The 27760-nt window shown below is 32.4% G+C and overlaps 2 protein-coding genes and 3 long non-coding RNA genes across 11 annotated transcripts; 3 read left to right on the top strand and 2 right to left on the bottom strand.

The window, feature by feature from the left end:
- Positions 1-466: 466 nt before the first annotated feature.
- LOC121120714 (uncharacterized) lies at positions 467-1828 on the bottom strand. Its single transcript, XR_005865164.2, has 5 exons — positions 1630-1828; positions 1501-1568; positions 1251-1440; positions 899-1199; positions 467-835 (listed from the first exon to the last, which is right to left on the bottom strand). It is a non-coding gene; the product is annotated as an uncharacterized lncRNA (long non-coding RNA).
- Positions 1829-2821: 993 nt separating this feature from the next.
- Positions 2822-3074, top strand: LOC139905847 (uncharacterized). Its single transcript, XR_011780933.1, has 2 exons — positions 2822-2960; positions 3023-3074. It is a non-coding gene; the product is annotated as an uncharacterized lncRNA (long non-coding RNA).
- An 8196-nt stretch (positions 3075-11270) lies between these two features.
- On the top strand, positions 11271-16702 carry LOC121119899 (uncharacterized). Of its 4 annotated transcripts, XR_011780932.1 has the most exons (5): positions 11271-11335; positions 11397-11543; positions 11598-14024; positions 14076-14242; positions 15033-15710. It is a non-coding gene; the product is annotated as an uncharacterized lncRNA (long non-coding RNA). The 4 variants fall into 4 exon arrangements; XR_005864883.2 differs by lacking the exon at positions 15033-15710 and adding an exon at positions 16266-16702 and having other exon boundaries at positions 11397-14024; XR_005864882.2 differs by having other exon boundaries at positions 11397-14024.
- Positions 16703-20108: 3406 nt separating this feature from the next.
- LOC121119223 (probable ATP-dependent RNA helicase vasa-like) lies at positions 20109-22400 on the top strand. Its single transcript, XM_040713842.2, has 4 exons — positions 20109-20679; positions 20746-21040; positions 21122-21708; positions 21768-22400. The coding sequence occupies exons 1-4, from the start codon at positions 20302-20304 to the stop codon at positions 22236-22238; spliced, it is 1731 nt and encodes a 576-aa protein (XP_040569776.1). The 5' UTR covers positions 20109-20301; the 3' UTR covers positions 22239-22400.
- Positions 22401-23954: 1554 nt separating this feature from the next.
- Positions 23955-26965, bottom strand: otu (ovarian tumor). Of its 4 annotated transcripts, XR_011780928.1 has the most exons (4): positions 26514-26965; positions 25228-26320; positions 24616-25142; positions 23955-24549 (listed from the first exon to the last, which is right to left on the bottom strand). XR_011780928.1 is itself a non-coding variant. In XM_040713844.2 (3 exons), exons 1-3 carry the CDS (start codon positions 25432-25434, stop codon positions 24130-24132), a joined length of 1074 nt encoding a protein of 357 aa, XP_040569778.1. In that variant the 5' UTR covers positions 25435-25532; the 3' UTR covers positions 23955-24129. The 4 variants fall into 4 exon arrangements, 2 of the variants coding, with proteins under 2 accessions (XP_040569778.1, XP_040569777.1); XR_011780927.1 differs by having other exon boundaries at positions 24616-26320; XM_040713844.2 differs by lacking the exon at positions 26514-26965 and having other exon boundaries at positions 24616-25062; positions 25228-25532.
- Positions 26966-27760: the final 795 nt, after the last annotated feature.

Here is a 27760-nt window from a genome sequence, read left to right as displayed (position 1 = left end):
TACAACTATAGTATAAGATCATAAGAAGCTTTATATGTTCTGACAAATAAGCGAAATTAAGTCTTCTACATGATTCCACGTCTTCACTAAGACAAAAGCCAGAGAAAATATATTACATATATTAAGTGTGATTGTCTTTTAGACGGTTCTGGAAATCGAAAATATACATAATTTTGTAAATATATATATTTAAAATCCTTAACATATTTACATGTTCTGCTACAAAAGCAAACATATTAAAGATAAAATATTTCCTATAGAATCCCTTTATTTTTTCTGGTAGGTTTGTGAGAAAAAATCTCTCTCTTAAATATTTTTCAATCTTCAATTGTCTTTTGGGACCTGCTGTGGTCGAAAACTAATTTTTGGATAAAGACATTGAATTTGTATAAGTTTTAAACAATATTCATTCATAATTAAGAGTTTAAAATAATCAAGATCTCTACCTAATAAATTAGATAAGATATTTTTTAGATCATAAATGATATTTATTTCCCCCGGAAAAAATCCGAAGACACAAATAACACGTAATGAAAAATATAAATAGGATAATTTAGGACATAAATTTTCCAACAACTAAAGGAATTGTCATATTAATTTAAGATTCTTCTCCAAGAAAAAACTCTAACCCTTCCATCTATTCCTTATTTTTCTTTGATTTTTTTTTTTTTTGAGTTAGTTCCAAAAGTGGGATTTCATTATTGCAGTCTTCTTCTTTCTCACCAGAGCAATTAAGACTGTTCTATAATAGATCGAATAAATTATTCAGTTTTAAATCCGATCAATTTATTAGATGGGTTGAGTTGTCAATATTATCAAATTGAAAACTGTGAACCTGCATTAAAAAAACATATTTATGTATATTTTTTCAATTATTTAAGTGATATAGAGTACTTACTTATCTCATTACTAAAATTTGTTACTACTTCATTAATGAAAAATTCTGATTTATTGATTTCAAAAGCGATCTTGAAAAATTTTTTCAATTATTTTAATCATTCATGAAGTAAAATATATGCTGAGTCGTTGCATGGAATAAAGTTTTGAATATGGAAACTGGTTGGAGACGTCTTCATAGAGGTCTTATATTTGTTGTAATCCTATATCTAATTTTTAAAATCCGACCTCAGGGTAAAAGAGGAGTTTCAAATTGCTTAAGGGAGGTTGAATTATCACAAACCGTAAGACCTTGTTCTTACCTGCAATAAATAATTAAAGATGATATACATATTTAATAATAATAATCTTACTTATTTGAATTACTTGTTTCGCCGACGATATACCACAAGGAACTTAGAAGACCTGTTATTCCTACACCTGGGATTGTTCCCCTCTTGATAGGACACTGAGGAATTACTCAGCTCAGGAGCAACAGGATCAGATATCCTTCCTTCTTCTGGGTCATTGACGAGCCGGAAGTATACAGAGAATGAATACTTCCTTAATTAATAAATAATTTGATTAACAGATCTCCATTATATATCATGATTTAATAAGTACCCGTATTCTTCCTTTCGAAAGCCGAAAAGGCAGTATCCATGGTTATGCCATAGGACTTAAGTTCAGGTCTATAGAAATGGTAATAATAGTTATTATGTTTATATATCTTGAAAATTTAGTTGATCTTACGTTTACGTTTTTTCGGTCCCACCTTCCTGGACTTCGGAGTTTCTGATATCATCGAAATATATCGATGATGTTTCCGATTCTGCAGAGGTAGAAGACTTCCTCCCCCACCCCCTCCGACGGAATAAATTCAGAAAATCCTGAACTCTTCCTGGTTCTGTGTGACCAACGACTTCTTTTCTTGAGCGGAGGATAGTGTATCCTTCAATAAAAAGTTGTTATATACATATATATATATATATCATGATAATTTATTTGAACTTGCATTGAAGAAATCAGACTTTAGAAGTGTCTTTATTAGGGTATCATTTACTATGATATTCAGGGCCCATAGATTCCTTGGTCTTATTTGACTTAGATGAAAAGATCATAAGGACCCATTACAGTACTCAATTTTTCCATATATAGAACATTTGGTTTACTCATTTTATAAGACGTTTTGATATTCATGCACATCCATCCCCTTTGACCGTGACCATTCAAAAAGATAATTAAAAAAGAGCATTGCCCTGTCTCTTACTAGAGTTACCGGCAAATTCTCCTGATCCTGCTGAGTACTTATTTTGCACAGTTTTAGCTAGTTGTGAAGATCTTTTGGATTGAGACAGGAGGATGACCATGTAAATAAAAGGTCAATGAAAAAATCTCCCCCTTATTGGAACGAACGATTGAAGTGTTGTGTGCTATCCTTGCAACCTTCCCTGCCTGCATCCTTCCATATTGAAGTTAAGCAGAATATGATGACTCATTTCCATCAGGATGGGATTTGCGTCATTACAAATTGCCTATCGAGGAAGGAGAAAATCATATAAATTAATTAATTACGATGATAAGTATATTTAATAATAATAATCTTACATCTTTTAATTCCTTTTGTAGCCGATGATGCATCACAAGGAACTTGTTAAGACCTGGTGCTCCTCCACCTGGGATTTTCCTTCCTCTTGATAGGACGCTGAGAAACAATGTCCGGCTTAGAAGCAAAAGGATCAGATATCCTTCCTTGTTCTGGCTCCTTTTAACGAGCCGGAACCATATTGAGAAAGAGCACTTCCTATAAAATAATAAATAATTTGATTAACAGATTAGCCATATATTTACTTTGATTTAATAAGTACCTCTATTCTTCCTTTCGAAAGCAGAAAAGGCGAAAGTTCAGGGCTATAGAAATGGTAATAATAGTATTACATTTATAATTTAGTCGAACTTACGTTTACGATTTTTCGGTTCCACCTTCCTGGACTTATGATCAACCAATAAATTGGGCTGAAATTTTCTTTTTGCAGCTTTAATAAGACACTGCAATTACAGGCAATTGTGCTTTTGATATAACTGTAAATAAAATTAAATAGTAATAAATTGATTACGACATATAACAAACTCACTTACCTTCTAGGCATGACGGATACTTAGTTATTGTGGGGAGAACAGGATGACCTTCCTCATAGCCTATGTCATAGGTAAAAAGAGATAAAGAGGGTGGAGTTTAGGATTTATGGATTCAAGATGAAGAGGATGGAGTTGTACTGGCTGTTGGAACAATAGTGTTTGTAGTATTCATTTTTGTAATTTTGGATTTTATAGAGTATTTTTGGGTATAGTGGCTTTGGAGTTTAGTCACAACTGGCATTAAATATTATTAAAAAAAAAAAACAAAAATGTGAGATCTAAAGTATTCTAGATAGAGAGTAGACACTTCGTACTGAAAAGTACTCCCTCTTACATTTTTTGTTACAGAGCAGTGGTTCTCAAACTATGTTATGATCGAGTACCATGTAGTGTTAGTTGGATGAATAGGTTAAGCTTCCAGCTATTGTATATACAGTTTTGTCATAATGGGCGTACATAGGGATCTTAATATTGATTCATGTATAGCTGGAGAACCACTGTTCAAGAACATTGCATTAGTTTAACTAGCAGAAGGAGGGAGGGGGAAAATAAAGAGAATAAGAGCAGGAAGAGCACTTCTTTTATTAATTAAAATACTTAATACTTAAAAATAATTAGGGATGTGAGAATTGTCAAAATCATTGTGAGTGTAAATCAAAACGAAAAGTATATTTTGGCAACATTGATCCATATCAGTGATAGGTGGTTACTATAATAATTAATTTATAGAAATTCCATAACTTGCTACCTAATAGTTAGAATTTTCAAAATAGGGAGAAATATCTAAGAGCAATAATAGCTTGGACTCCAAGGAGGTTACCAGCATATACTTTTTTTAAATGACGTATGCATAACCAGTTTTATCTTCATGGTTCGAATACCATCTGGAGGAGCACAAGCTCCAGTGCAGTCACGTAATCTGTTTTAGTCATAGAGATAAAATACAATAATTATAAATATTTTAACTCTAAGGTTGTAGTGAAAAACATCATTTTTGATGAGAAATTCCTGTTGGTAAGCTCATAAGAAATTTGTACAATTATAAAGCTATAATATTTGTCATAGTCTTAATTTTAAATCAATATCATGTGGTATTTTATGCAAATATTCTATTGAAATCTCAAAAAAAAAAAAAAAAAATGTTCTTGAGGCAAAAGTGATTATTATTGACAACCCAAAATCTAAGTAAACATATGCTAAAGGGCTTCAAACGTAAATGTCAAAAAAATTATTGAACTTGATGAATTTGCCCTTCAAAAATATAGTATCAACTTCAGTTCGTGTTTGTACAAGGTCATTATGTAGTGAGTTTCATTCAAATAATGAATATGAAATATTATTCCTTCCTCGTTTGATTATTCAATACTTATGTACCAAAGTCAGTAGAATCGAGCTTATTTACTCACGGAGTCGAATGGATCTAGAATCCCATATAGTTCAAATATTTGAATTATGTAAGACAAGATAACAAAATATCATTTCGAACTATAAATTAAGAATAAATGATTTTTAGAATTGTTTAGTTTTAATGAAATTGTTTATGTTGATTGATTATAATATTTATTATTATATTTATAGGGACTGAGAATTTAAATTGATTGGTATAGTTTCTTGAGGTTGGATTTATAATATTTGGAAACCTCGGCTCCGAATCTATTTATTGAAAAATTTGTAACTCCAAATCATAGATAGATGTATACATATTTTCTATATGGCTAATCCATTCGTCTCCGTGTGTAAAAACATATGATGATATGACTGATGACTCCAAGTCACTCATCAGCCGTGGTTGTTATTTAAAGAGATTTAAATGTACCTAATTAATAAAAATTACATTATCTTGATTTAGGAAATTGGTACAGTCTGACTGATGTTTCCAATTGGATCAAATCTTCAATACCTTGTTTTTCCTAATGAATTAATTACGTTATTATCACTAAATAATTATTTGAATAAAACTTATTGTAATTCCAAATCCATTCAACTTTAAGCGTAAATAAATGCAACTTTACTGACTTTTTACTAATGTAATTACTTAAAATTACAATAGTTAGATCCTTCAAAGCTCATAAATTGAATGAAGGATATGGGCTATCGATACTACTGTCTAAATTAGTCTACCCGTTCCATTTTGACATCCAATATATGAATAGATTATCACTATTATGAATTAATTATACAACATTTCGTATTATAATTGGAATAAAACTTACTATACAAAAAATTAAGTGGCAGGTTCCTTGTCAATATGTACAATTTATTTTATTTTTTAAAATAATATGTGATGCGTCGAAGCAAGATGATTTTCAAAAAAGTGTAGAATGGATTTTTATTTTTCACTAATTATCTTTGCATTACGAATTACTTTGATCATATTTGGGATACTTATTTTGTACTTTTGTAATGTTGAAATAACATATAATACTTAAAGTTCCACATAAATTTAAGCATTTCATTGTGATATTCATGACTATATTTAACGGTATTTAAAGAGCTATACGAGAATTTCTTCTGGAATATTTAAAGATACTGAATTTCAGACTTGAGAACATCAAGAACTCCTTCAAAAATCGATCCTTCATAAATTCATCATTTAAAATAACCTACTAAACTCCTTGTTTTGCAAATTTTTTGTTAATTTATTATGTATACATCTATTTTGAGGATTAGATATCATGAATATATCAAAGCAATCAGTTTAATTATCCCTTTCAATTGAAAAATGCTCCAATTTTAGTATGTATTAAAATTTTGATGATTTGGTGAGGATCCATATTCTGTCACGTGATTTATAAGTATAGTAGTTACAGTTACGTATTGGAGAATAACATCCATTGTACATCTCGACTAAGACTCTACCACTAAAGTTCTGGAGGTTGTTGGGTCCATCCCTGGATGAAGCAAAAAGAAGGAATTAAGTTGAGTGGCATCATCAAGGATATCAGTCTATGGACTGATATGTAGTACTGAACTCGACCGGACCGAGACGGAGCTGCCGTTTTCAGTCCTGAATAAGGATCAAAACAACGCTAAAGGCAAGAAACATCCCTAGTTAGCACTCTAAACATTTTAATTTCTTTTGATACTTGAGATCAACTCGTTTTAATATATTAGGGAGGGAATATGGATTTGTTAATAAATCCTACAGGCTGTAGCATATTATTGAACAATGGCTATTCTACATTATTATCTGAGGAATATGAAACCTTTCACTTCCGCGTGGAACAGATCCATTTGTCCACTATTCTCCAACAGATTTCCGTGGAATAATGATCTGAAGACATGGATTACTGGACATGCTATTGGCTATTCTACTGTAAGTTATTAATTTTATAAAATTATGCTTTTTAAGTTATTGAATGAATTAATATATTTGTAAATTATAAGCATTTTCTCGCGTGCGAAATTAAGCTTATATTTGGATATAAATGTTATTAATTGTAATTCTCAGTATTGAGTATTCTTTCATTCTTGTACAGATGAACAAACAAGTATAAAGTCACCACAAGTGCGTGTGCTCATGAATACCGTTAATTAACCTGGATCATTTTTTGGGTAGTTAAAAGTCGTTGGTGAACTTGTGGAGTAGAATTTAGGATCGACATCTGAGTAATTCCTGCTTATTTTTCTTTGCTAGTTCTAAAGTGGGGTTGTTTATTAGTAGTATATTTTTTGGTTACACTGAGAGTGCTTATAATTTACAACTCTGAAAGAAATATATTTTTAATCATATGAAATCATTATTTTCAGAATGAACTAGAATCAACATCATGTTTATACTCATATTTATCATGGAAAATTATATCAGTCGGAGAAGCAATTTTATTTAATTAAAATCAGAAATAAACTCACTTAGGAAAAATCAATCTGAAAGGATGATGCCTTTACTGGAGTAAATACAAAATAATTTCAAATTCAAGATAAAATATCGGTCCTATCATTTTATTTATTATATATAACTATATTGCCTTTAGTAATATTATGGACTGGATAATGAAGTTTATTTTAAATCATTCTATGGTCAACAAGTTTGTGTTGAAAATAAATTATTGTAAATTGTATGGCCTCACAAATGTTCATAACTTTGGTTTTTGCATTTTTTTTCACAGGTTAAATGAGCCACAGAAGATAGTTTTGTTGAATCAATGCTGTCATATGTCTTCGTGAAGACTGCCATTTTGTTTCTTTTCGACTTACAGTAAATATCTTTTTGTCACTATTAGTCGAAAACAACTCGTTTTTTTGGTCCTGCCTTTCTGGACTTCGGAGGTTTCTGTTATCATCGAACTTATCGATGATGTTTCTGATTCCGCCACACACATCGACGGAATGAATCCTGACGAACCTGAACTCTTCCTGGTTTTGCGTGACCGTGGACTTCTCAACGGGGATAGTGAACCCATATAAATAATAAAAAGTGGTTATAATAGGCTTAAATTTCCGCTGTGCGGCTTTAATAAGCATGGAATACGAAGATGAACAAATCATCCTAATACAGTGGTTGTCCTTCGGCGAGATCCCCAAGGAGTACAAGATTAAAAGTCCATTTTCATAATGAACTTGTTATTATTATCTCATTAGGCTTCTTTCGTTAATTTCTCTTTTACCCGGGTTTTTAATTTCGTCGAGTCTTTTCCTATTCATAATAGTTACCATTATGATCGGTCTTTATAATGAAACGCTCCTAACCTTGTAGGTATACATTTTAATTTTTAGTAGCCCAATAAACTCCCATCATCTCCAGTGATGTCATTCCATAATTTTCTTTGGAGGACCATCTGCAATTCGCTTCAATTAAATTCCTTCATCCACTCTCATATTTTGGCTTTAGTACGTAACCAAATCCTTTTTTCATTGCAGCATCGGTTTATAAAATTGGAGGTATTCCTGCTATAAAATGACATTGTTGCGTTCTTGACTATTTCTAATACGCTTTGATGTTCAGCCATCCATAAAAACTTACTTTTCTTAGACAATAATGATCTTGATGGAGCAGATAATTTTGTTAAGTCTTTCGAAAATACACTTATATGATTTATCATCTACATGAATGATTGCATCTCTTAAATGTTCTTCGAGCCCGAAATTTTTAATAGTACTTCTGTATTCTTTGGATCCACCGATACTTGATTTCTGTTTATAATAAATTTTCCAATATTTCAAATAATCTTTGGCTTTAACTTCAACTTCTCTTATTACTTGATGGACCATTTCTCTCTTCTGTCTCTTAGCCAATCTTTCACTTCTTTTATCTTCACGAGGATTGGGATCTCCATCATCCACTACAGAGTTGAACAGTTTCAAACTTGGAGTGGCATCCTTCTTTAGTTTTTTCACAGCGGCCTTTCCCAACAATTCATTCTTCAAATCTCTCATATTTTTTATTAGTAAAATGACTGGAACAGATTTTGGGAAACTGAGGCATATTGTCACTCCTCCTGCAAACTCAAGTAAGAAATTCCATTTGGAGAATTGCATGAAGCAACGGTACAAATAGTTTTTTTATATTCTTCTTTTCCATTTTTGCTCCAAAGGCATTGATTACATATATATAACTACTACTGCTATTGAAATGGCATTGCTGTTTTGATGACGTAGCTAATTTTTGCACAAAAAAATGGCACGAAAATACGAACGACACATCATTATTATATTGTCATTGGTGTATACGTTGTTTTCAGTGTATGTTGGAATTATATCATCCACATCTTTCTTGGTTTTTACCATGCTTGAATTTGTCCATATCTTCTTGTAATTGAACGGGATAATCTTTAGTTTTTTACAAGTAGTCCAGCAAATAAGTATTCCAACACACTCTTCGACTACAATTGCATTCTCTTCAACTTCTTCAATTCCATATCCAATCTTCAATTTAATTATTCCTACTTAGGAAAATGACTTCCCAGTCGCTGCACTAATACACTTTTTGAAGTGGTTTCCCATATATGAATATAGAATATGCATTTCATTCAAAAACTTCATATCTGTGATCGTTGCTTCACATCCTGATTCTTGTATAGTATAATTATATCCACCTAGATATTTATTTCTGTCTTCTCTTATCCTTATTTGAATACATTGCTATGGGTAAACTTTTTTAAATGTCGTATTAATATATCATCATCGCGACATTTATGATTGATCTCTGCTAGACTAGCATTTTTTGCACATCGATGTAAAAATTTTCAAATGGCTGACTTTGTTTATGATATTTCTTGTAATTTACTCTATCCAGTATAATGTTATATTAAGAACGAAACAAATCTTTGCATTTCATCCCAAACTTTAGGAACAGCCAACTCTTATATATCACTGATTCCAATAGATAATCTAAATTTTTATCACATCCTTGCTGGCTTGACTCGAACCCCTGCTTGTCCACCTTGGCATGAAGTTTTTTTTATACAAGTCCGGGATCTGGTCGCTGGAGGAGTATGATTGTTTGCCTGACGATACATCACAAGGAACTTGCAAGACCTGTTGCTCCTCCAACTGGGATTGCTCCTTTCTTGATATGATGCTGAAAAAACAACTCGGCTCAGAAGCAAATATCATTCCTTGTTCCGGCTCATTTGACGAGCTGGAACTATATTTTAAAAAGAGGAGTTCCTATAAAATGATAATATATTTGAATAACAGATTTGCAATATACTTTCCTTGATTTAATAAGTACTTTCATTGTTCCTTTCAAACAGAAAAGGCGGTATCCACTGGCTGCTCGATTGGACTAAAGTTAAGGGCTATAGAAATGTTGATAATAAGTTATTGTATATAAAGTTTAATCGAACTTACGTTAACGTTTTTTACATCGAATGAAGGTACTTATTAAATCAAGGTAAATATATATCAAATTATTTATTATTTTATAGGAAGTGCTGTTTCTCAATATGCTTCCGTCGTGTCAAATGAGCCAGAACAAGGAAGTATATCTGATCCTGTTGATTCTGAGCCGAGTTTTTTTTTCAGCGTCCTATCAAGAGGGGGAGCAATCCCAAGTGGAGGAGCAAACAGGTCTGGCAAGTTCCTTGTGATGCATCGTCAGCAACACAAGGAATTGAAAGATGTAAGATTATTGTTATTAAGTATGTTTATCATCTTAGTTCATTACTTTATGTTATTTATTATAGGCAAGAATAAGACCAAATTATTTGTCACAGATTCAACTATAATCCTTTCCTCATTCTGTTTGTGCATCTTGAAACAACATTTTAAACAAAATGACAGTGTAAAGTGGAGTAGAGTTTTGCATAATTACGAAGCAGCACCACAACCCTGCTTCAGTACTTGTCTGTATTACAAGAAGAAAGGAAAAACAAAGCAGAAAGAAGTCCTTGCAGTATTCAAGGCCTGGTGCTTTAAAAAGGTCGGCATGATAACTGCCAGGAATTATTTCAAGACGGGGTGTAATTTCCTAGTTTATGTGCAGGACAGGTTTACAATGTTTGATCCGTCCATATTCCTCCAACCGAAGTATTTGTAGGAACTTCCAGGCCGGGATTGTGGGATAAATGCAAAAAAGAGCATTGCTGCTGTCATTGAACAATTTATGTATATAAAAGGCAATCCCACAAATCCCATCCTGGTGGAAATGAGTCATCAATCGAGACCAAACGTATGGCAAATGAGGTTTTCAGCAAGATTATTAGTATTATTAATTTTATTATTTTTATTTTGCAGTTACATAATAATCATTATCTCGAGTCGCTCAATACAAATAATGAATGTCTCATTGGGCTCAGGTACATGTATAGAAATTTAAATAATTTTGATTTATATCAATAATTCACACTTTTATTAAGATAGGGTATTGAAGATGATGAGGAAAATATTCAAGCTCCTGCCTCTCAACCTAAAGTGAGTAATAAGAATATAATATTTTTATTTAATTTGTCTATGTTTTATTATTTGAATTGGAAACATCATCAATAAGTTCGATCATAACATAAACTTCAAAGTCCAGGAAGGCCGGACCGAAAAAACGTTAACATAAGTTCGACTAAATTATAAATATAATCACTTATTATAACCATTTCTATATCCCTAACCTTTAGTCCAATGGAGCCGCCATTGGAAACCGCCTTTTCTGCTTAAAAGATGTAAGAATATTATTATTAATTTTGTTTACCATCTTAATTCATTACTTTATATTATTTAACTATTTGTGAGAGATTCAACTCTCCTCATCTGTAATTGTCACTTTTCCTCATTCTATTTGAGCAGTTTGAAGCAATAATTTCAACAAAAGCACAGTGTGAAGAGGGGGGTCGTATAATTACGAAGCAGCATGGCAATGTCCAAATAGTACTAGTCTGTATTGCAGGTAAGTTGAATCATATATATTGATATATAATAAATCATAATTCTTAACTTTTATTTTATAGATCAAGGCATTCGAAGACGTCAAACAGGCAAGGCTTTTGGTGACCCATGAAAGGTAGGGTATAAAGAATCCTGCGACGAGGTATTACTCCACACAGGAAGAAGTACTCGCAGCTTTAGAAGCCTGGTGCTACTGAAAGTACGCCAAGGTAACGGCAAGGAATTACTTCAGAACTGGGAGTCATTTCCTTGTCTATGTACAGGACAGAGTACCTGGGTTCACCATTGCGGGCCTTCTTTGGAAATTCTATGTTCGGCCCGTCGGCATTCCTCCAACCTAAGTTTTGGAATATTTGGAGGACCTTCGAGGCGGGTATTGTGTGATACATGCAAAAAAAAAAAGTGCATTGGTGCCGTTATTGACCATTTTATGAATGCAATTGGTAATGATGCAAATCCCATCCTGATGGAAATGAGTCATCATATTCTACTTAACTTCAATATCGAATGATGTAGGCAGGGAAGGTTGCAAGGATAGCGCACAACACTGCAATCGTTCGTGCCAATAAGGGGGGAGATTTTTTCATGCGACCATTTGATTTGGTCGTCCTCCTGTCTCAATTCCGTTGATCTTCACAACTAGCTAAGGCTGTGCAAAATATGACTCAGCAGGATCCAGAAAATTTGCCAATAATTTTACTAAGAGATTGGGCATTGCTCTTTTTCTTTTTAGAGGGTCACGGTCAAAGGGGATGGACCTGCATGAATCTCACGTCTTCTGGGTATATGGAAAAGATTGAGGACCGTAATGGGTCCCGGATCTTTTCATCAAAGTCACATAAGACCAAGGAGTCTATGGGTCCTGCTAAGATCATTGTAAATGATAGCCTAGCAATGATACTTCTAAGCCTTTACGCATTGAGGGAATTGGAACTTCCTCGGATGTCTGATTTCTTCTTTCGTATTCGGAGTGGAATCATAAGTCATGAGGAACTCTATGGAGATTCTCAGGGGGCAGATGCTCCGTTTTGGCATCAGTGATCCCTATGACAAAGGACTGTAAGAAAATCCTTTGCTGCCCAGCGTGTACCTGGGCTCAGGTGTAGGATCGTTTGAGTCATGTCTCATTCCAGTGTGACGTCCCAAGGGCTTTAACTCGTGGATAAGGACCATAGAGACCAAACGTTTGGTAAATGATGTCTTGGGCAAGGTTGTAAGTATATTAATTAAGTATTATTTAATTTATCATTTTAATTTTGCAGTTACAAAGTAATGATAATCTCGAGTCTTTATAGACTAATATTAAAGATCTCAATTTGGCTCATATATGTCTATAGAAATTTAAATAATTATGATTAATATTAAAAATTCATACTATTATTTTCACAGGGTTTTGAATATGAGGAAAATACTCTAGCTAAGCCACCTCATGCACAAGTGATTTATTAGCCTATAATAATTGAATCTAATCTAATTAGTTGTTTTTTTAAATCATTTTTCTAAGACAATCAGCGTGCAGTCTTCCCTCTCCTACGGTTGATGGTGCCAATAGGGGGAACTCCGTTCCAATAAAAGTGCTTAGTATATTTATTAATTTTATTTGTCTCTCTTAATTTGTATAATTATTCAACCGTGATAGGAAGGAAACAATAAACGGGTCCACTTGGAGGGAAGCACTTATAAACCAATCGCCCTCAACCGGAAGAAGGACAGGCTCAGGAAGATACTTTTGAGTTTAAAAAAATAAATAATATAATTCAAATAATAATGCCTAGTTCATTGATGAAGGTTGGAGGGAAATTCAAAAAATTATGGGGAAAATTAATATGCATTGTATATATTTCAATTGATTAATACGCTTAAAAAAAGTAGTATATAACAATAAATACGCCTATTTTTTTATCCGATTTCAATCATTAACTTATCTAAGTCCATTTCATTAATAGAAAAAAGGTTTATTTGTTATGGCAAAGAAGGTCACAATAGTTGGTTGTAATATTCTTCTTCGAGTTCCATCTTATATGTCGTAGAAATCCACATTGGTTGTGTTAGAACATGAGTTACTAGATATATGACCCTTTTATATAATTATAATTATTTTTAAATCATGTATATTTACAAACATATTGTAGATTTTGTACATCACAAAGTTTTGTATCATCATCAATTGGTAGTTTTTGTCTGGACTACCAAGTAAAACATCTAGTTATGCTATATATCACTTTTTTTTTTAAATCTATGCTATATTCGATCTCAAGATCGATTCAGAAAACATTTCTTATTTTTAAATGGTGCTTATTCTCTCAACTATATTAGATTGTATTGTTCTAAAGGGTTTTTTTCATCATTAATAGGAAAATTACAACCCAAGATACACTTTCAGAGTCTGACTTGTTCCATCTTTTAGATGATATTTCCCTTGGAACTTATTTTGCTCTATTTGGAACTAAGTACTGGGCATGCTGGGAATTGAATGCAAGGAAATTTCATCACAAAAAACCTAACCTTCTACTTAATTGATTTATTTACATCGATTTTGAGAAATTTTTAAAATACATACAATAGTTAAAACAAGAACAAAGCTTTATTAATAGAAGTCCGCTACTTTGATGATTTTTTTTCTACTAATTTCTGTCTAATTTATTGATGACATGATGTGGTCATTTGGTAAATAATATTGAAACTAAAAGGTAACCTTTGAGTAATTTTATTAGCTCTATCTGAAATAAACTTTTTTCCAGTATTTTCAAAAGTTCTTCAAAACAAACAACAGGGTGACCAAGAACATTAGATTTCATCCAAATTTTTCATTCTGCAAGGTTCAAAGAAGTCTGAATATATATCGAATTTGTCAAATGGGTGTAGAGTAGAAATTGGGATTTTTTACAAGTGGCGTCCAAAATATGAGGTGAAGGGTTCATATTTACTGTGATATGCATAATGTTAATAATAAAATTATGTTAATATTCAATATTTGAACACTGTTATTAAGGGTGTTACTTATAATTTTCATGATGAAAGCTGTTAGGTATTCCTAGGCACATTATAAATTTCCAGGGCACACAGTTACTTCAAACTTAATGAGTCATAATTATATATTTAAAATGAAGTAATAACATGTTAATAAATGTATGGCTTGAAAATAAGCCATGAAAGTTATTGGTGTGTTTAATTTTGAGACAATATGAGGTATATTAAGGGGTTGGATGGCCACAAAATTTCGAGAACTGACGGGTCTAGGAGTCTCAAAACCTTCCTTTTGGAAAAAATAAGACTTGGTATTATAACATACTTTTCTACAACCTCTGCTTACCCTACAGGGATTGGGTAGAAAGTTAGCGTGTGATGTAAAACATTTATCATTTTGTTATAAATTGTAGATTGCTTCTTTTTTCTTTGACATAAAACATTTATATGGAAAGTTCACGCGATTATTGATCATGAAGAATGTTTATATCCTTGATCAGTCAAACTGTGTAACAGGCATTTAATGAAATTCCTGAAAATGTTAGTAATTTTGTTTAATGATTGTTTCACATAGACATTGCAAGAAATGATTTAAAATTTCCAAGGATTTTATGAATTGACTGAAATGCAGATACAGTCATTTTATGAGATACCTGATGATCATTATATTTCTAAAAATAGTCAACATTAAAAAAAAATATGTGCTAAAAAACCATCATCTTTATTTACAGATTAAAATAAATATTACAAAAAGATATAGCTACAGATATTAACTGGACAGATTATCGGATGAATAATATGGCTTGTGTCTTTTATATCTCTATTTTCGGGTGGAAACAGTTTAGTAGATAGTCCTTTAATCCCTTTTAGTTAGAATAAAGGTATATTACTCGAGTACATCCTTTTTACACAAGTATATGCATACACCCACCTTGACACTTTTCAACAAATATTTGGAACAACGTAGCATTAAAAAACGTACCCAAAGAGCGTTATAAAAATTTTAAATAATTTTTACATGAAACAAAAGATGGTTCAAATGCAACAAACGAAACTCTCGAGTCTCGAGGTTGCTATTGACAAATTTACGTCATCTGTCAATGTATGAAGGAAACAAACGATTCTATTTGTGGAGTGCTAATGTTTATTGTAAACTTAAGGATGATGTAATTAAAATTGTTAGTAATTTATTCAATTATCAACTGAATGAAAAGTTGATGTAATTATTATTAAAACGAAATTTTCTTTGTTGTATAATTTTTATTTATTTGCAGGATATGTTTTATTTAGTGTTTTTCTCGTATCTTTTGTTGGATAATTAACATTTATTTAGATTGTAATTGCTTTAATGCATATCAATGAAAGAGTAAAAAAAAAAAATACAAAAATTATAATTATTATAACAGAAATAAGGATTTCAATAATTCATCTGAAGTTATTTCACCAAGCCATAATAATAAAATTAGTTTTTTTGAGCAAGTAAGACTGCTGGAGCAGTTGATGTAAGAAAATATTTGTACTTCTAAGCACTTGCATCTATTTTTCTGACACTGCTTCTAGTCTCTACTGATGTCACAGTAAGATAGTCCTTGGCTACCAGAAGGTGCATACTTCAGAGCTTGAGGAATTATTAAGGTTCTGTCTGTTATAAACTTAGCGTTATTTATTTATTACTCAGAAAAAAAGGCGAATAATTCCTATGATTTCCTGTGTCTTGCTTCGGAAGATACCCAATTTGTATTTCACCTTCAGCAAGATTAAGGAGTGTGTTTCGGGTACAAATATTGATGGAACTATATTCATCTTTTTTTAGTTTTTTTCCTTTTATTAGTTTATGACATGTAAAACGATATGAGTTATTTTTGAATAGGTTCTTCTTCATAGACCTTATTTAAAAATGTTATGACCCCACACTTGAATTATAGTATAGAATTATAGTTTCTACATATATCTTTAACCCATAGCTTCTGAAGATTTCTGAACGTCGTTTCCACTTCTACAGCTTACGACATAGCATTAATCAGAGTTAGGTCATGTCCAAGTCCTTCATCGAATCCTCAGATTTCATTCAAGCTCATTTCAAGTACATAATTATAATCCATGCTGTTAAGGCTTTTCTCGAGAGAAAAATATACTAGCTTTAGAGTCCAGTCTAGTTGCAAGACCTGGCTATGGAGTTTAAGTCAAGTCTCAAGTCTTTGATTGTGAGGTGGTCTTCAAAATATGGACTCAACTCCAAGTCGAGTCGCAAGCCTTGAGTCCGTGTTCCCACCTCTGGCAATAATTCATCATTGTATCTTAATTTATACATATATTATTATACTATTCATTATTATAATAACAATTGATAAATCATAAATAAATGTATAGTTAATTGAAAACTCCTCTTTAGTTTTCAAGAAGTGGCAGGTGATTGTGATATTCCATATATATCTATATCAACATAACTAATATATACATACAATATAGATTGAGTGATATTGAACTAACATAACATTCCGATAATACAACTATAATATATACATACATAAATATACTACATTCCCCTTTCCTTTTATTAAAACAATTAATCTATTAACATAAAGATAAATTTTATCATACATCATTTATATTTACATCAAAACTTACAGATCTATCAAGTTTAATAAACCTGCCGTTTCTTATAAGAATCTTGCCATTTTTTAGCCTTATCTTATAAGTTTTGACATTGGTTCTTCCAACAACAATTCCGACAAGGTCCCACAACATACTAACTCTGTCTTGAATTCCTACTTTCACACCCATTTGAATAATGTCTTGATTTCTTGTTTTTCGGTTGTGGTATAAATCTCGCTTTTTATCATTTTGTTTCTTCTCTTCTCCCACTCGACATTGGTCAAGGATTTTGAATTTTCTAAGTTTGAATTTATTGTCGGAACAACGGATCAAATTTGATGATCGAACATTATTTCTGCTGGGCTTCTTCAATGGTCTTTTGTTGTGTTCCTCCATTCCAATATTGCTCAGAGAAACAATTTTCCGTTGATGTCTCCGGTCTTCTTCACATGAGTCTTCATGGGTTTTACACATGCTTCAGCATGACCATTGCTTTCAGGATGATAAGGGCTTGATATAATTGTATCTGCTCCCCACTCATTGAGACACTCCTTCCGTTCATTTGAGTTGAATTAAGGTCCCCCATCCGATCGACATCTCAATGGAATTCCAAAAATAGAAAACATAGGAGCTATTGCTTTTAAAACTTGTTTTGTCTTTGGGCACTATCAAATGAGAACAAAAATGGATACCCAGAATATCGGTCAACCATATTCCAATATTTCTTCCCAATTTGAAATATATCTAGCAGCACCTCTTCAAACGTGCGATTGGTTGGTTCATTTTCACTCCATATGTCTTCTTTGGCTAGTGGTGATTGATATCGTTGGCATACGTCGCACGAATTAACTTTTTATTCTATGTCTTTATCAAACCTTTGGCCAATACACCGTTTGACGAGCTCTTTGTTTGGTTTGTACGATCCCTTGATGACTGTCGTATAAAGCATTTAATATAGACTTACGTAGTCTAATTGGAACAACTATTTTTCCCCCCGTATAAAACAATTCCGTTCTGAATATAGCCTCCTTTTTCTAGGCATTTGAATTCCTTAGGTAGTTTTGTGTCCGCTCTTAAGCATTGTATTAACTTTTGAAGTTCTTTATCTCTTTCTGTATCCTCCCGAACCCTTTCCAATTGAAAATTTGTCTCATTTTTGAATCTGAGAATTCCATTCACTGAAGTTCGCAGGATTCTTCTTGCATCGGTTATCATTTCTTCTCCATTCATCAAGTCTTCTTCAGTTGGTTCTTCTACTGGTGATCTTGATAGGGCATCTGGAGCGATGTGAGTGGATTATTTTTTACAAACGGTATGGAAATGGTACGGTGTAGTTTTATCCTTCAGTCTTAAATTACGAGGGTTCTCAACCATATCAAGAGCCTGATTGTTGAGAATACTAAGTAATGGCTGATGGTCTACTTGAAGATCAAATTCTTTACCTAGTAAGTAATCATTCAATTTCTTCATTGCCCATACAACACTCAAAAGTTCTAACTCAACCATAGCATAACGATGTTATGTTTCGTTAATTAATTAATCTTGAACCAGCTTGTATGAGTCTCCAATTTTCTTCATGCTTTTGTTATAAAATGAATCCTAGTCCATATTTCCTTGATGCATCCGTGAGAAGACAAGTTTCTTTTTTATGGTCGAAAATGGCTAAAACAGGGCTTGATTGAAGCACCTTTTTGACTTGGTTAAATGCTTCATTATGATCGTGAGTCCAAATGAATTGACTATGTTTTTTCAAAAGGGTTCTTAAAGGGACTGCCTTAGCTCCAAGACCTCTAACAAATCCATTGTAATTTTTTTGTCCTCCGTTCGTATTTCATTATGGAATGCAACAAATCTAACATAGTTTACTTGTTCTTGAGTAAATTTAAACATTGTCTTACTCAGAGTAATTCCCGAGCCACCACACCTCCTCGGCATATATACTACAGTGATCAGGTCAAGAGAAGTCCGAAACATCACTAATACTTACGTCATTAAGTTAAATCAATTAATTAAATTAATAATTACGTTTTTTCAGAGCCCTATAAGAATACTTATAGGGATCTGCCAGTGAGTTCTTATACTATAGACTATAGTACTTTTAGACTTATAGTATAAAAGCTCATTGCAACATTTCCAATTTGTAAGAATAACATGACGTATTGTGGATGTTATTAATCTCATTCAAATATAACTTAAATTGTCATCCATTCAATTCTAATTACTTCATTCTTTAATAATTAATAATTTTAATTTTATAATAGTTTCATTACTTATAAGGAAGGGCTTCAGGTAAGAGGGAACAAATTGACTAAGTACAATTTTACGAAATTCTGTCAATTGATTTTAAAAACTAAGTATGAATCCTATTAAGACCTATTATTAGGGGCATAATTACTGTAATTATTTCAAACTAATATTTTATATAATACAAATCATGAAAACATACAATTCTTTCCAAAAAATTCAAGAAAACAATGATTATCTAATATTTAGATTGTATCTTCCCCTATAAGCTCCATGAAGCTGGAACTGTATAAAAATTCTTAATACAATTGAAAATGAAGACAAATTTTCAACAAAGATACATTATATAGCTTTACAGTTGAACAATATATCACAACCAAAACAGAGAAGATAATTTATTTATTAAGTATATTATTCTAAGCCCAATTGCTAAATTGAATAGAGAATCTTAAATTTGTTGTCGATTCTATTTCAATAAGATATTAGTTTTAAGATACTTAAGTTTAATTAAATAAGTACATCAAATAACATATTATTAAAGTTTTGTACTACATTTAATCTTAAAGGTTGTTTTCTAAAAGCAACCCTTATACATAGTCTGTATTTGAATTTATTCGTTATTATTCATATGTAACTTGACGATATCCTTGCTTGATACTTGTTAATAATATTAGAAACATACTCTAATTATGTATAGGAGTTTATAAAATATCATAGATACATATTATTGAGTTAAAGATAGTCTAATATCTAATAATGAGGTCTAACTGTGATAGTAAATGAACCAACTAAAAGTTAGTGGTTTATTAATTAAATGACTGTGTTATCACAATAAAGTAGTAATTAGAATCTATAGAGAGGTGGAGTGAAAATTTGATAGCAGTGTCCATAAGACCATGCTGGACCTTTTGTACTTGCATACTAATAGCTATAGAAACGATTGCGCCAGTCTTTTCTTCTTTTGTGTTGGCTGTTGCATTGTAATACACAGCGGATATTATTTGTACTAATAGTTACTTGGTTACTCAGCTAGCTCAAGTTACATTAGTCATCTACTTACAATTTACAGAGGTAGAACATAGATACACTAGAAGTGGATCCCTGATTCACTGGCCTTGAGTTTATTTGAGTAGTAGCACTAACGTACATCCTTGTACCAGAATGTCCGATCAGGAAGAAGATAAGCCCAAGGATGTGGACCATTCCACTTACGAACACTCCGATTCTAAAAAGAAATGCCCCACGTGCTCCAAGAGTGGTCATTGTAAATGCCCCCAAGTACTCCCAGGAACAAAGTACAATTCCAATGAGCATAAGCCAAGGAGCTTCCGAACACGTAATCAGCCACTAGTATGCTATGGGTGCCAAAAAGAGGGCCATTCCATAAGAAACTGCCCTAGCAAAGCCACGGATGAGTCTGAGGAAGCTAGGCATGTGAAGGGTGAAAAAAGGCCTGGATACATCCCTAAGGAAGAAAGCTTAGACGAACTGTTTAATGTGAAATTGGAAATTGGAGACAATTTTGATAATTTTGACAAGGTGACTTAATTAAATAATAATCAATGGGATGGGGGAATGGTTTATTTATGTAATGTCTTTTACTAGGTTCGTGTCGAAGTTACCCCAACGGAAAGGGCTCCTACCCCAATCAATTTATTTCGGGATACCCCATTTACATCTATATTGCAAGACAATATTGCTCGCTGTTCGTACACAAGACCAACTCCTGTTCAAAAACATGCCGTTCCAATTATCTTAATGAAACATGATCTTATTTCATGTGCACAGACGGGTTCTGGAAAAACGGCGGCATTCCTCCTGCCTATTATTCACTCATTACATAAAAAGAGGATATCATCTAATAGCTCTGATAAAGCAACACCTCGAACTCTCATTCTTGGTAAGACTCAAATATGCCACCATATACTTCATTACATAACATGTACGTATTTAAAATAATCAATCATGCATTCTCCTCAAGGTCCTACTAGAGAACTTGTCGTTCAAATCAATGATGAGGCGAGAAAATACTGCGCAAAAATGAATATTGATTGTAGAGTGATCTATGGTGGAAGCAGTACAGAGTCGAGTAAATACATATTGTTAAATAATAGAGTGGATATCCTCTCTGCCACTCCTGGCAGACTTATTGACATGTTGGGTAAAGAACATATTTCCTTTGAAAACATTGAGTTCTTAGTTATCGATGAAGCTGATCGGATGTTGGAAATGGGATTTCGTGAGTCCATTGATGAAGTTGTGAATCATTTCACTATGCCTGGCACCACTAAACGACAAACTCTTCTATTTAGTGCAACTTTTCCTCCAGAAATCCAAATCCTTGCAAGTGAGTACTTGAAGGATTATCTTTTCCTCAAGGTTGGTGTTGTTGGCGGTGCCAGTGAGGATATTGAGCAAGTCATTGTTCAAGTGAAAGACTATGAAAAAATGACGAAGCTATTAGAGACTCTCAAGGAGAATGAAGTAAATCCTGAAACAAAAATTCTTATTTTTGCACGGAAGAAAAGGGGTGTTGATTTCCTCGCAACTCGGTTGTGTTTGGATAAAGTAAGTTTTTCAGACAAAACCCAGAATTATGATAATAACTATTTTTGTTCTTCCATCAGCACCCTGCAACCAGTATTCATGGAGATCGATTCCAAGAACAGAGAGAAGAAGCTTTACGGGACTTTAAAAGGGGCAGTAAACCTATACTCGTTGCTACAGAAGTTGCTTCAAGAGGTCTGGATATTCCTAAAGTATCTTTAGTTATTAACTACGATTTGCCCCAAGATATATCGACCTATGTGCATCGTATTGGACGATCCGGGCGAGTAGGAAATAGTGGGAAGTCCATCAGTTTCTATGAGTCTGAATTTGATAGGCCCTTGGCTAAGGATTTAGTAAATGTATTAAAAGAGGCTAAGCAGCATGTACCTGAATGGTTAGAGAAGCAGGGTGACGTGTACTACGGAGGGAAACGAGGTCCAAAGAGCAAGAGGAATTCAGATATGAATAGTGACATCCGCAAGAAGAAGGAATCCAGCTCAAAAGCTGAACTCTTTAAAACTAAAGAGGAAGAAGAGTATTGGGATTAGTCGTTAAGCTAATCACCACTCTTCATTATTGTTCATGTATTAATTATAAAATATTATCGTACTCTCCATAAATGAAAGGTAATCGCTATATTTTATTCAAAATGTAATTATAGTGGAGATATTCTACTCTTGATTATACGACATATAAATCAAATATTACTATCTATCGTCATTTTCTTTGCTTTTTCTATCATGAAGTGTGATATTCAATTTCCTTTTTGCATCACAATGCAATATGTAGATCAACGGAAGCTTGCGTATTTATTTAAATTTTTAACATTGAAAATACATTTATAGACAGTGTTTAAAAGATTTGACAACGCATTTAAATATCTTTATGGATAAATATGCAATCAAGTGATGTAACGTTATTAAATTTAATACTTATATTGTTATATTTTGATTCAAATTATAATGTTTATGAGCAACAAAAAAAACGAATATCTTTATTAATATGGCCTCTTAGTTATGTATAAATAAGGATTTGTAGACTCCCTTGAATATATTACAAAATCTAAGTTGTTAGGCTATTAAAAACATAATATATTTATCTCCCATTTATTTTGTGATGGGTAAATGGATTGTTTGAATCTCTTAATAGATCCTCAAAGTAAGTAGTTGGATCGAATGGTGCTCTTCTAATCACCAAATCTAATTGGATAATGCAGCTTCTATTCATTCTTGTAAACAAGGTGTTTTATGTATGAGTTCTTTTTGCCTTGTATTGCAGTTCAGAAGCGATTTGGAAGGGGAAACCCCCTTTGTTACTCTGAAAATGATGGGTCATTTTATAAATTCAATTTATAATTTTCTAAATGGTCATGGCACTTCTCTATGACGTCTCCCACAATAAACCAGCAGGACTTGTATAATAAAATTTTGACCTCGTGAAATGAGCATGTCAGCGTAATTGTTGGGACAAATGTCCCTCCTCTATTCTGCAGCATACTCGACTTTCCCGAATCTCAAAAAGAACTTTTTTTTTTTTTTTTTTAATAATATGAATGAAAGTTGGTGAGTTGATATACACCATTAACAGGAGCGTCCGCATGATTATGTACATGTATATATTTATTTATTTGGAGGGGAGCGGGGACTTGGTTCTTGGATTTAATTTTGTAACAAAAAAATATTCAAATATTAATTTTTTTAGAAAAAAATAACAAAAATCCATACCTATTCTCAAAAAAATTAAATACCAAATTACATTATTACATTTTCTAGTAAGTATCAAAAATTCCTTACTTGAGAGGGGGTTAGAGCCTCTCCCCCTTCGGAAGCCCCTGTTAAGGTAGGTATAAGTTTCACCGTATAAGTGTTACCCAACATATATTAGTGATAATAATTAATGAGATATACAATCTACGTGACGGGATCGAAATTAGCACGCAGTTTGAAGGGGTTTTGAAATTTCAAGTTATAATATAATATATAGTACGTACATATGTGCAGCAAATCACGAACATGGGGGGGGGGGCAAAATGCAAAAAACTTGAGTTCAAATTTAGTATTTGATCATAATGGTTGTATATATAGATTTAGATAACGATCCGTTATTAACAAATAATTTATTTTTACATTTACTCAACCAATGATAATTGAGACGAATATTCCCACAAAAAATTTAAAAATTATTGATCAAGTAATAAATTAATCATTATTTTATAAATGTAAGGAAATTACCGATTAGTGATTAATAAGTTACTAAAGACAAGGTGATAATATAATTTTTTATTGAACAGGTATTTTCTCATACATGTAACATACATATTTGTACTATGAACTTTCATATATACTTCCATAATAATACATATACATAAATATATGTATAGCAAACACTTAAAAAGTTTCAAAATATCACAGACTCATTTTCTTTCAATAAATATTTTCTTCAATAAAAACAAGGCCACGTAAAATAGGAATAAGAACCTGGAGTAAAAGGAGATTGAATAAATGGTGGAGTAAGAATAGCCGAAGGAGGTGTTAAAATAATACTAGCAGTTGGAAGGATACTATAATGAGTATTGATAGAGTTTGGTATAAGAATAGGAGGAGGTCTATTAACCCCATTAATCCGAGGAGGTAAACTATTACTTTGGGGTGATAAAGGAATGGACTGTTCTGAATTAGGTCTTATATTGTTTTCACCATTTGGTAAGGTAGGGCATTCGCCCAAAATAGGATATACATATTTTACCATAAATTGGGATGGATCAGAAGAGGGGTTGGACCAACACGGGGGAGGTATACTAAAGTCTAACTTTTTGGTCCAACAGAATGCATCCCTCCTTGAGTCCATAGCTTGACCTTTCTAAAATTAAATAGATATTAATATTATGGTATTGTCAGTGAGACTAAACACGTTTTTGGCTCTTACCCTTTCATTCCTCGATTCCAATTTTTGGTTCTTGTAACAAGCTAACGAATATGAATCCTTGGAAAATGATGCTGATTTGTTAGCCTTCTCACTCTTTGTAAACCCAATCCAAAGTCCATTTCGATTCTTTTTCTGGTGAGAATATATCTTTTTTTCCTTGATGGGTATTTCCTTAGACTGTTGGATCCAAACATCATAGTCAATATTTCGATAAATATATGGATCAATTGCTTTTGCAACTTTGTAGGGAAATGGGATTAAACATTGACTGAGTGCCTCGGTGGCAGTGCCTATGAAGCTTTTATCATAGATGGATGGTTTTTCTAAAGTGTCAAAGTCTCCATGCAACATTCTTTTGGCGGCCTCCTTTGAGCTGTGAAGATTCAATACCGACTCGTAAAGCAATTCGTATAGAATTGACTGAATAACCCCTTCATTTTTTATTCGCTGCGAAGAGTAAATGGGATCAAATTGTTTTGGAGGTGTAAAATATAGAAGTAAAACACAAGTAGACTCCCCTACATTGTCTCCAAAACAAAGGACATTATTAAATGACGGAGAGTCCAGGACTCGAATACTAATGGAAAATTTACGGCATATAAAGTTAATTACTTCGAAAGGGATGTCTCTTGTAGACAGGTAAGACTCAAGTGCAACCATTCGCTCCAATTCTACGGCTTTCCTTTGGTCATGGAATAAAAGGTCTGACAAAGAAATGTATAGGGAATTGTCCTTCTTCGGAACGAGTTTACGGTAATAACCTTCGTATTCAAGGAAATCATCAATTTTTTCTCGAATTCGTACTCGATCACTAATCATATTAAAATAATGAAATTATTCAATCCCCCCTCTTTCCTGCGCCTTCTCTTAACTGAAGCATAGATATTGCGTACTGTCAGTAATAATAATTAATACTGAAGAGATAACTAGCGATGAAATTGCGTTTGTTTACTCTTGAGAAAAAGAACCAGACATAAACCTCGGAAAGTACTCCTTCTCTTTGACAGAAAAATAAATCCGGTCTATAACCGTGGGAAACACTTTATTTTTAAGCTAATTATTAACTTTTATTCTAAAAAATAATGAGTAAATAAATCCAGGAACAAAATATAAAGGAGAGTTGATTGCTAGAATTTGATCAAAAATGTACAAATCCCCAGATCAAGATTAAATAATTTCTCCTTCTGATGACGAAGAGTGACATCTAGAGTTTTTTGTGCTCATGTTAGCCGCATCATCTGTAATGTCATCGATATACCTAAGATTTTCATTACTTTTAAATGCTTGATCCTCGGGATCGATTGAGGTTGCATCCCCGTTCGGAGCTAAATGATTCCTTTCCTCGATGGAGATTTTAACTAATTCTGGATTATTTTCGCTCACATCATCATCATTTGATCCAACATCTATATTCTTTCTTTTATCCACTAGGAAACAGGGATTATCTCTCCCAATCTCTAAATCATCAAATATATCATCATTGAATTTATGATGAGTTGGAATGCTATGATCATCAGGAATAGAAATAGCCGGTTCAGAGTAAATTGAAACTAAAATGCATCGGCCCAAAAAGCAGAAACAAAAACAACAAGTAATAATGAGAATGGATAGAAGGATAAAGGCTATAGATCCAATTACAATAGTTGAAACAGAGGATTCATTAATATTACTAGCATTATTCTTCGTGTCAGATGTAAGTGTATTCCTAAAAGAAAGATTCTTTTGATTTTATCATATTTTAGTAATGTTATCATTTTTATATTATAATTTATATATATATATGTATGATGACTTTCCAGTTTATTTGTATTACATCAATGCATCTTCCAATATAAAAATCAGCGGGAAATTTCAAAATACATACATAGTAATTTCATGACTTAAAATCTTAAACCTACTCGGTTAAGGGTAGCGTAGTCATAAAATGCAATGTACTCAAAGGGACGATGGCTGTTGTTAATTTGATGACTGAATGATTTGAAGTTGTTATTAGGATAGAAAAAGTGAGGTTCTTACATCGTCCTTCCATATATTTCGTTCCTGGACGACATGCACAAGTTTGATTGAGACAAGCTATAAATGGATCCCCAAATGTATTCGTTCCTCTAAGACATTGATGAACAGAATAACATTCTTGTCCATAGTTTTTTGGGGTGTGACAGTCTCCATCAAAAAGAAATGTACCTTGTGGACATGTGCATCCGTCACTGTTCACATTGCATCTTCTTGTATCAGCTTGACTGGGGTTGTTGATTAAACTTAGCAATAGGATAAAGGCGCTTAAACATTGATTCAAACCTAGTTCCATGATTAAGTAATAACCTTGCTTAGTTATGAATAACTACCTTTCAAATGCATACTATTTTTAATTTCTGTGTTTGTTAAAAGAAAGCAGGACAAAAAACAATAGTAATTGTTGGAGTCTTTGAGACACAGGAATACAAACATTCATTATGGTCAATTCCCCTTCTTTGAAAATTTACTCTTATCAATGAAGAAATCAATTCAAAATATTATGGTTTAGAACATAATACTCCAATAATTATAATTAACACTTTTTATTATTTGAGAGATTATTATTAATACCAATGTAGTTTATTTGATTTAATATATATACAGTTTAAACAATATGTATATAATAATTCCTATAACAACATAAATATCGATTTATTTCCTTTCTACTTCTAAGGAGTAAAATAATTGTCCTTGAATACATTTTTGATATATTTCATACTTTCAACCACCAAATATGAAAAATAGTTAATTTACTATTTAGAAACTTTGTATGTAAATGCAATTTCCTCGGATGTTATTCTCAATATTTAATAGATATATATGCTGTGTGTCAAGATAGAATCATTCTTCAAAACCTTTTTTTTTTTGATCGGTTGAGATTATGGTTACAAAGCTCAGGGAATTTTCAAACAGACAAACTTTCCTTGGTAATTTTCGACTAGAAACAGTGTTGAGTTGGGAACTTTCCATGTTGAAAACTTGAGACATTAACATTCTTTGTGAAAGATATCTTTTTAACATATCCATACATAAAACAAACAAATTAATATACAAAATATAAAAAATGTGACTAAAAAGTTTGAATGTACCTCTTTATTGGCTCCTTTATATTGATCGTAGGCTCCCTGTT

Source organism: Lepeophtheirus salmonis, chromosome 6 (assembly GCF_016086655.4).
Source record: "Lepeophtheirus salmonis chromosome 6, UVic_Lsal_1.4, whole genome shotgun sequence".
In the NCBI taxonomy this organism is placed as follows: domain Eukaryota; kingdom Metazoa; phylum Arthropoda; class Copepoda; order Siphonostomatoida; family Caligidae; genus Lepeophtheirus; species Lepeophtheirus salmonis.
Note: the sequence above shows the minus strand (reverse complement) of the source record. Positions and strands in the feature narration are given on the sequence as shown.

Coding starts and splice junctions, on each gene's coding strand:
- LOC121119223 (XM_040713842.2), top strand. CDS start 20,302: ATGTCCGATCAGGAAGAAGATAAGCCCAAGGATGTGGACCATTCCACT. Junction 20,680..20,745: donor ATTTTGATAATTTTGACAAG/GTGACTTAATTA, acceptor GTCTTTTACTAG/GTTCGTGTCGAAGTTACCCC. Junction 21,709..21,767: donor CTCGGTTGTGTTTGGATAAA/GTAAGTTTTTCA, acceptor TTCTTCCATCAG/CACCCTGCAACCAGTATTCA.
- otu (XM_040713843.2), bottom strand. CDS start 25,434: ATGATTAGTGATCGAGTACGAATTCGAGAAAAAATTGATGATTTCCTT. Junction 24,550..24,615: donor TGGAATCGAGGAATGAAAGG/GTAAGAGCCAAA, acceptor ATTTAATTTTAG/AAAGGTCAAGCTATGGACTC.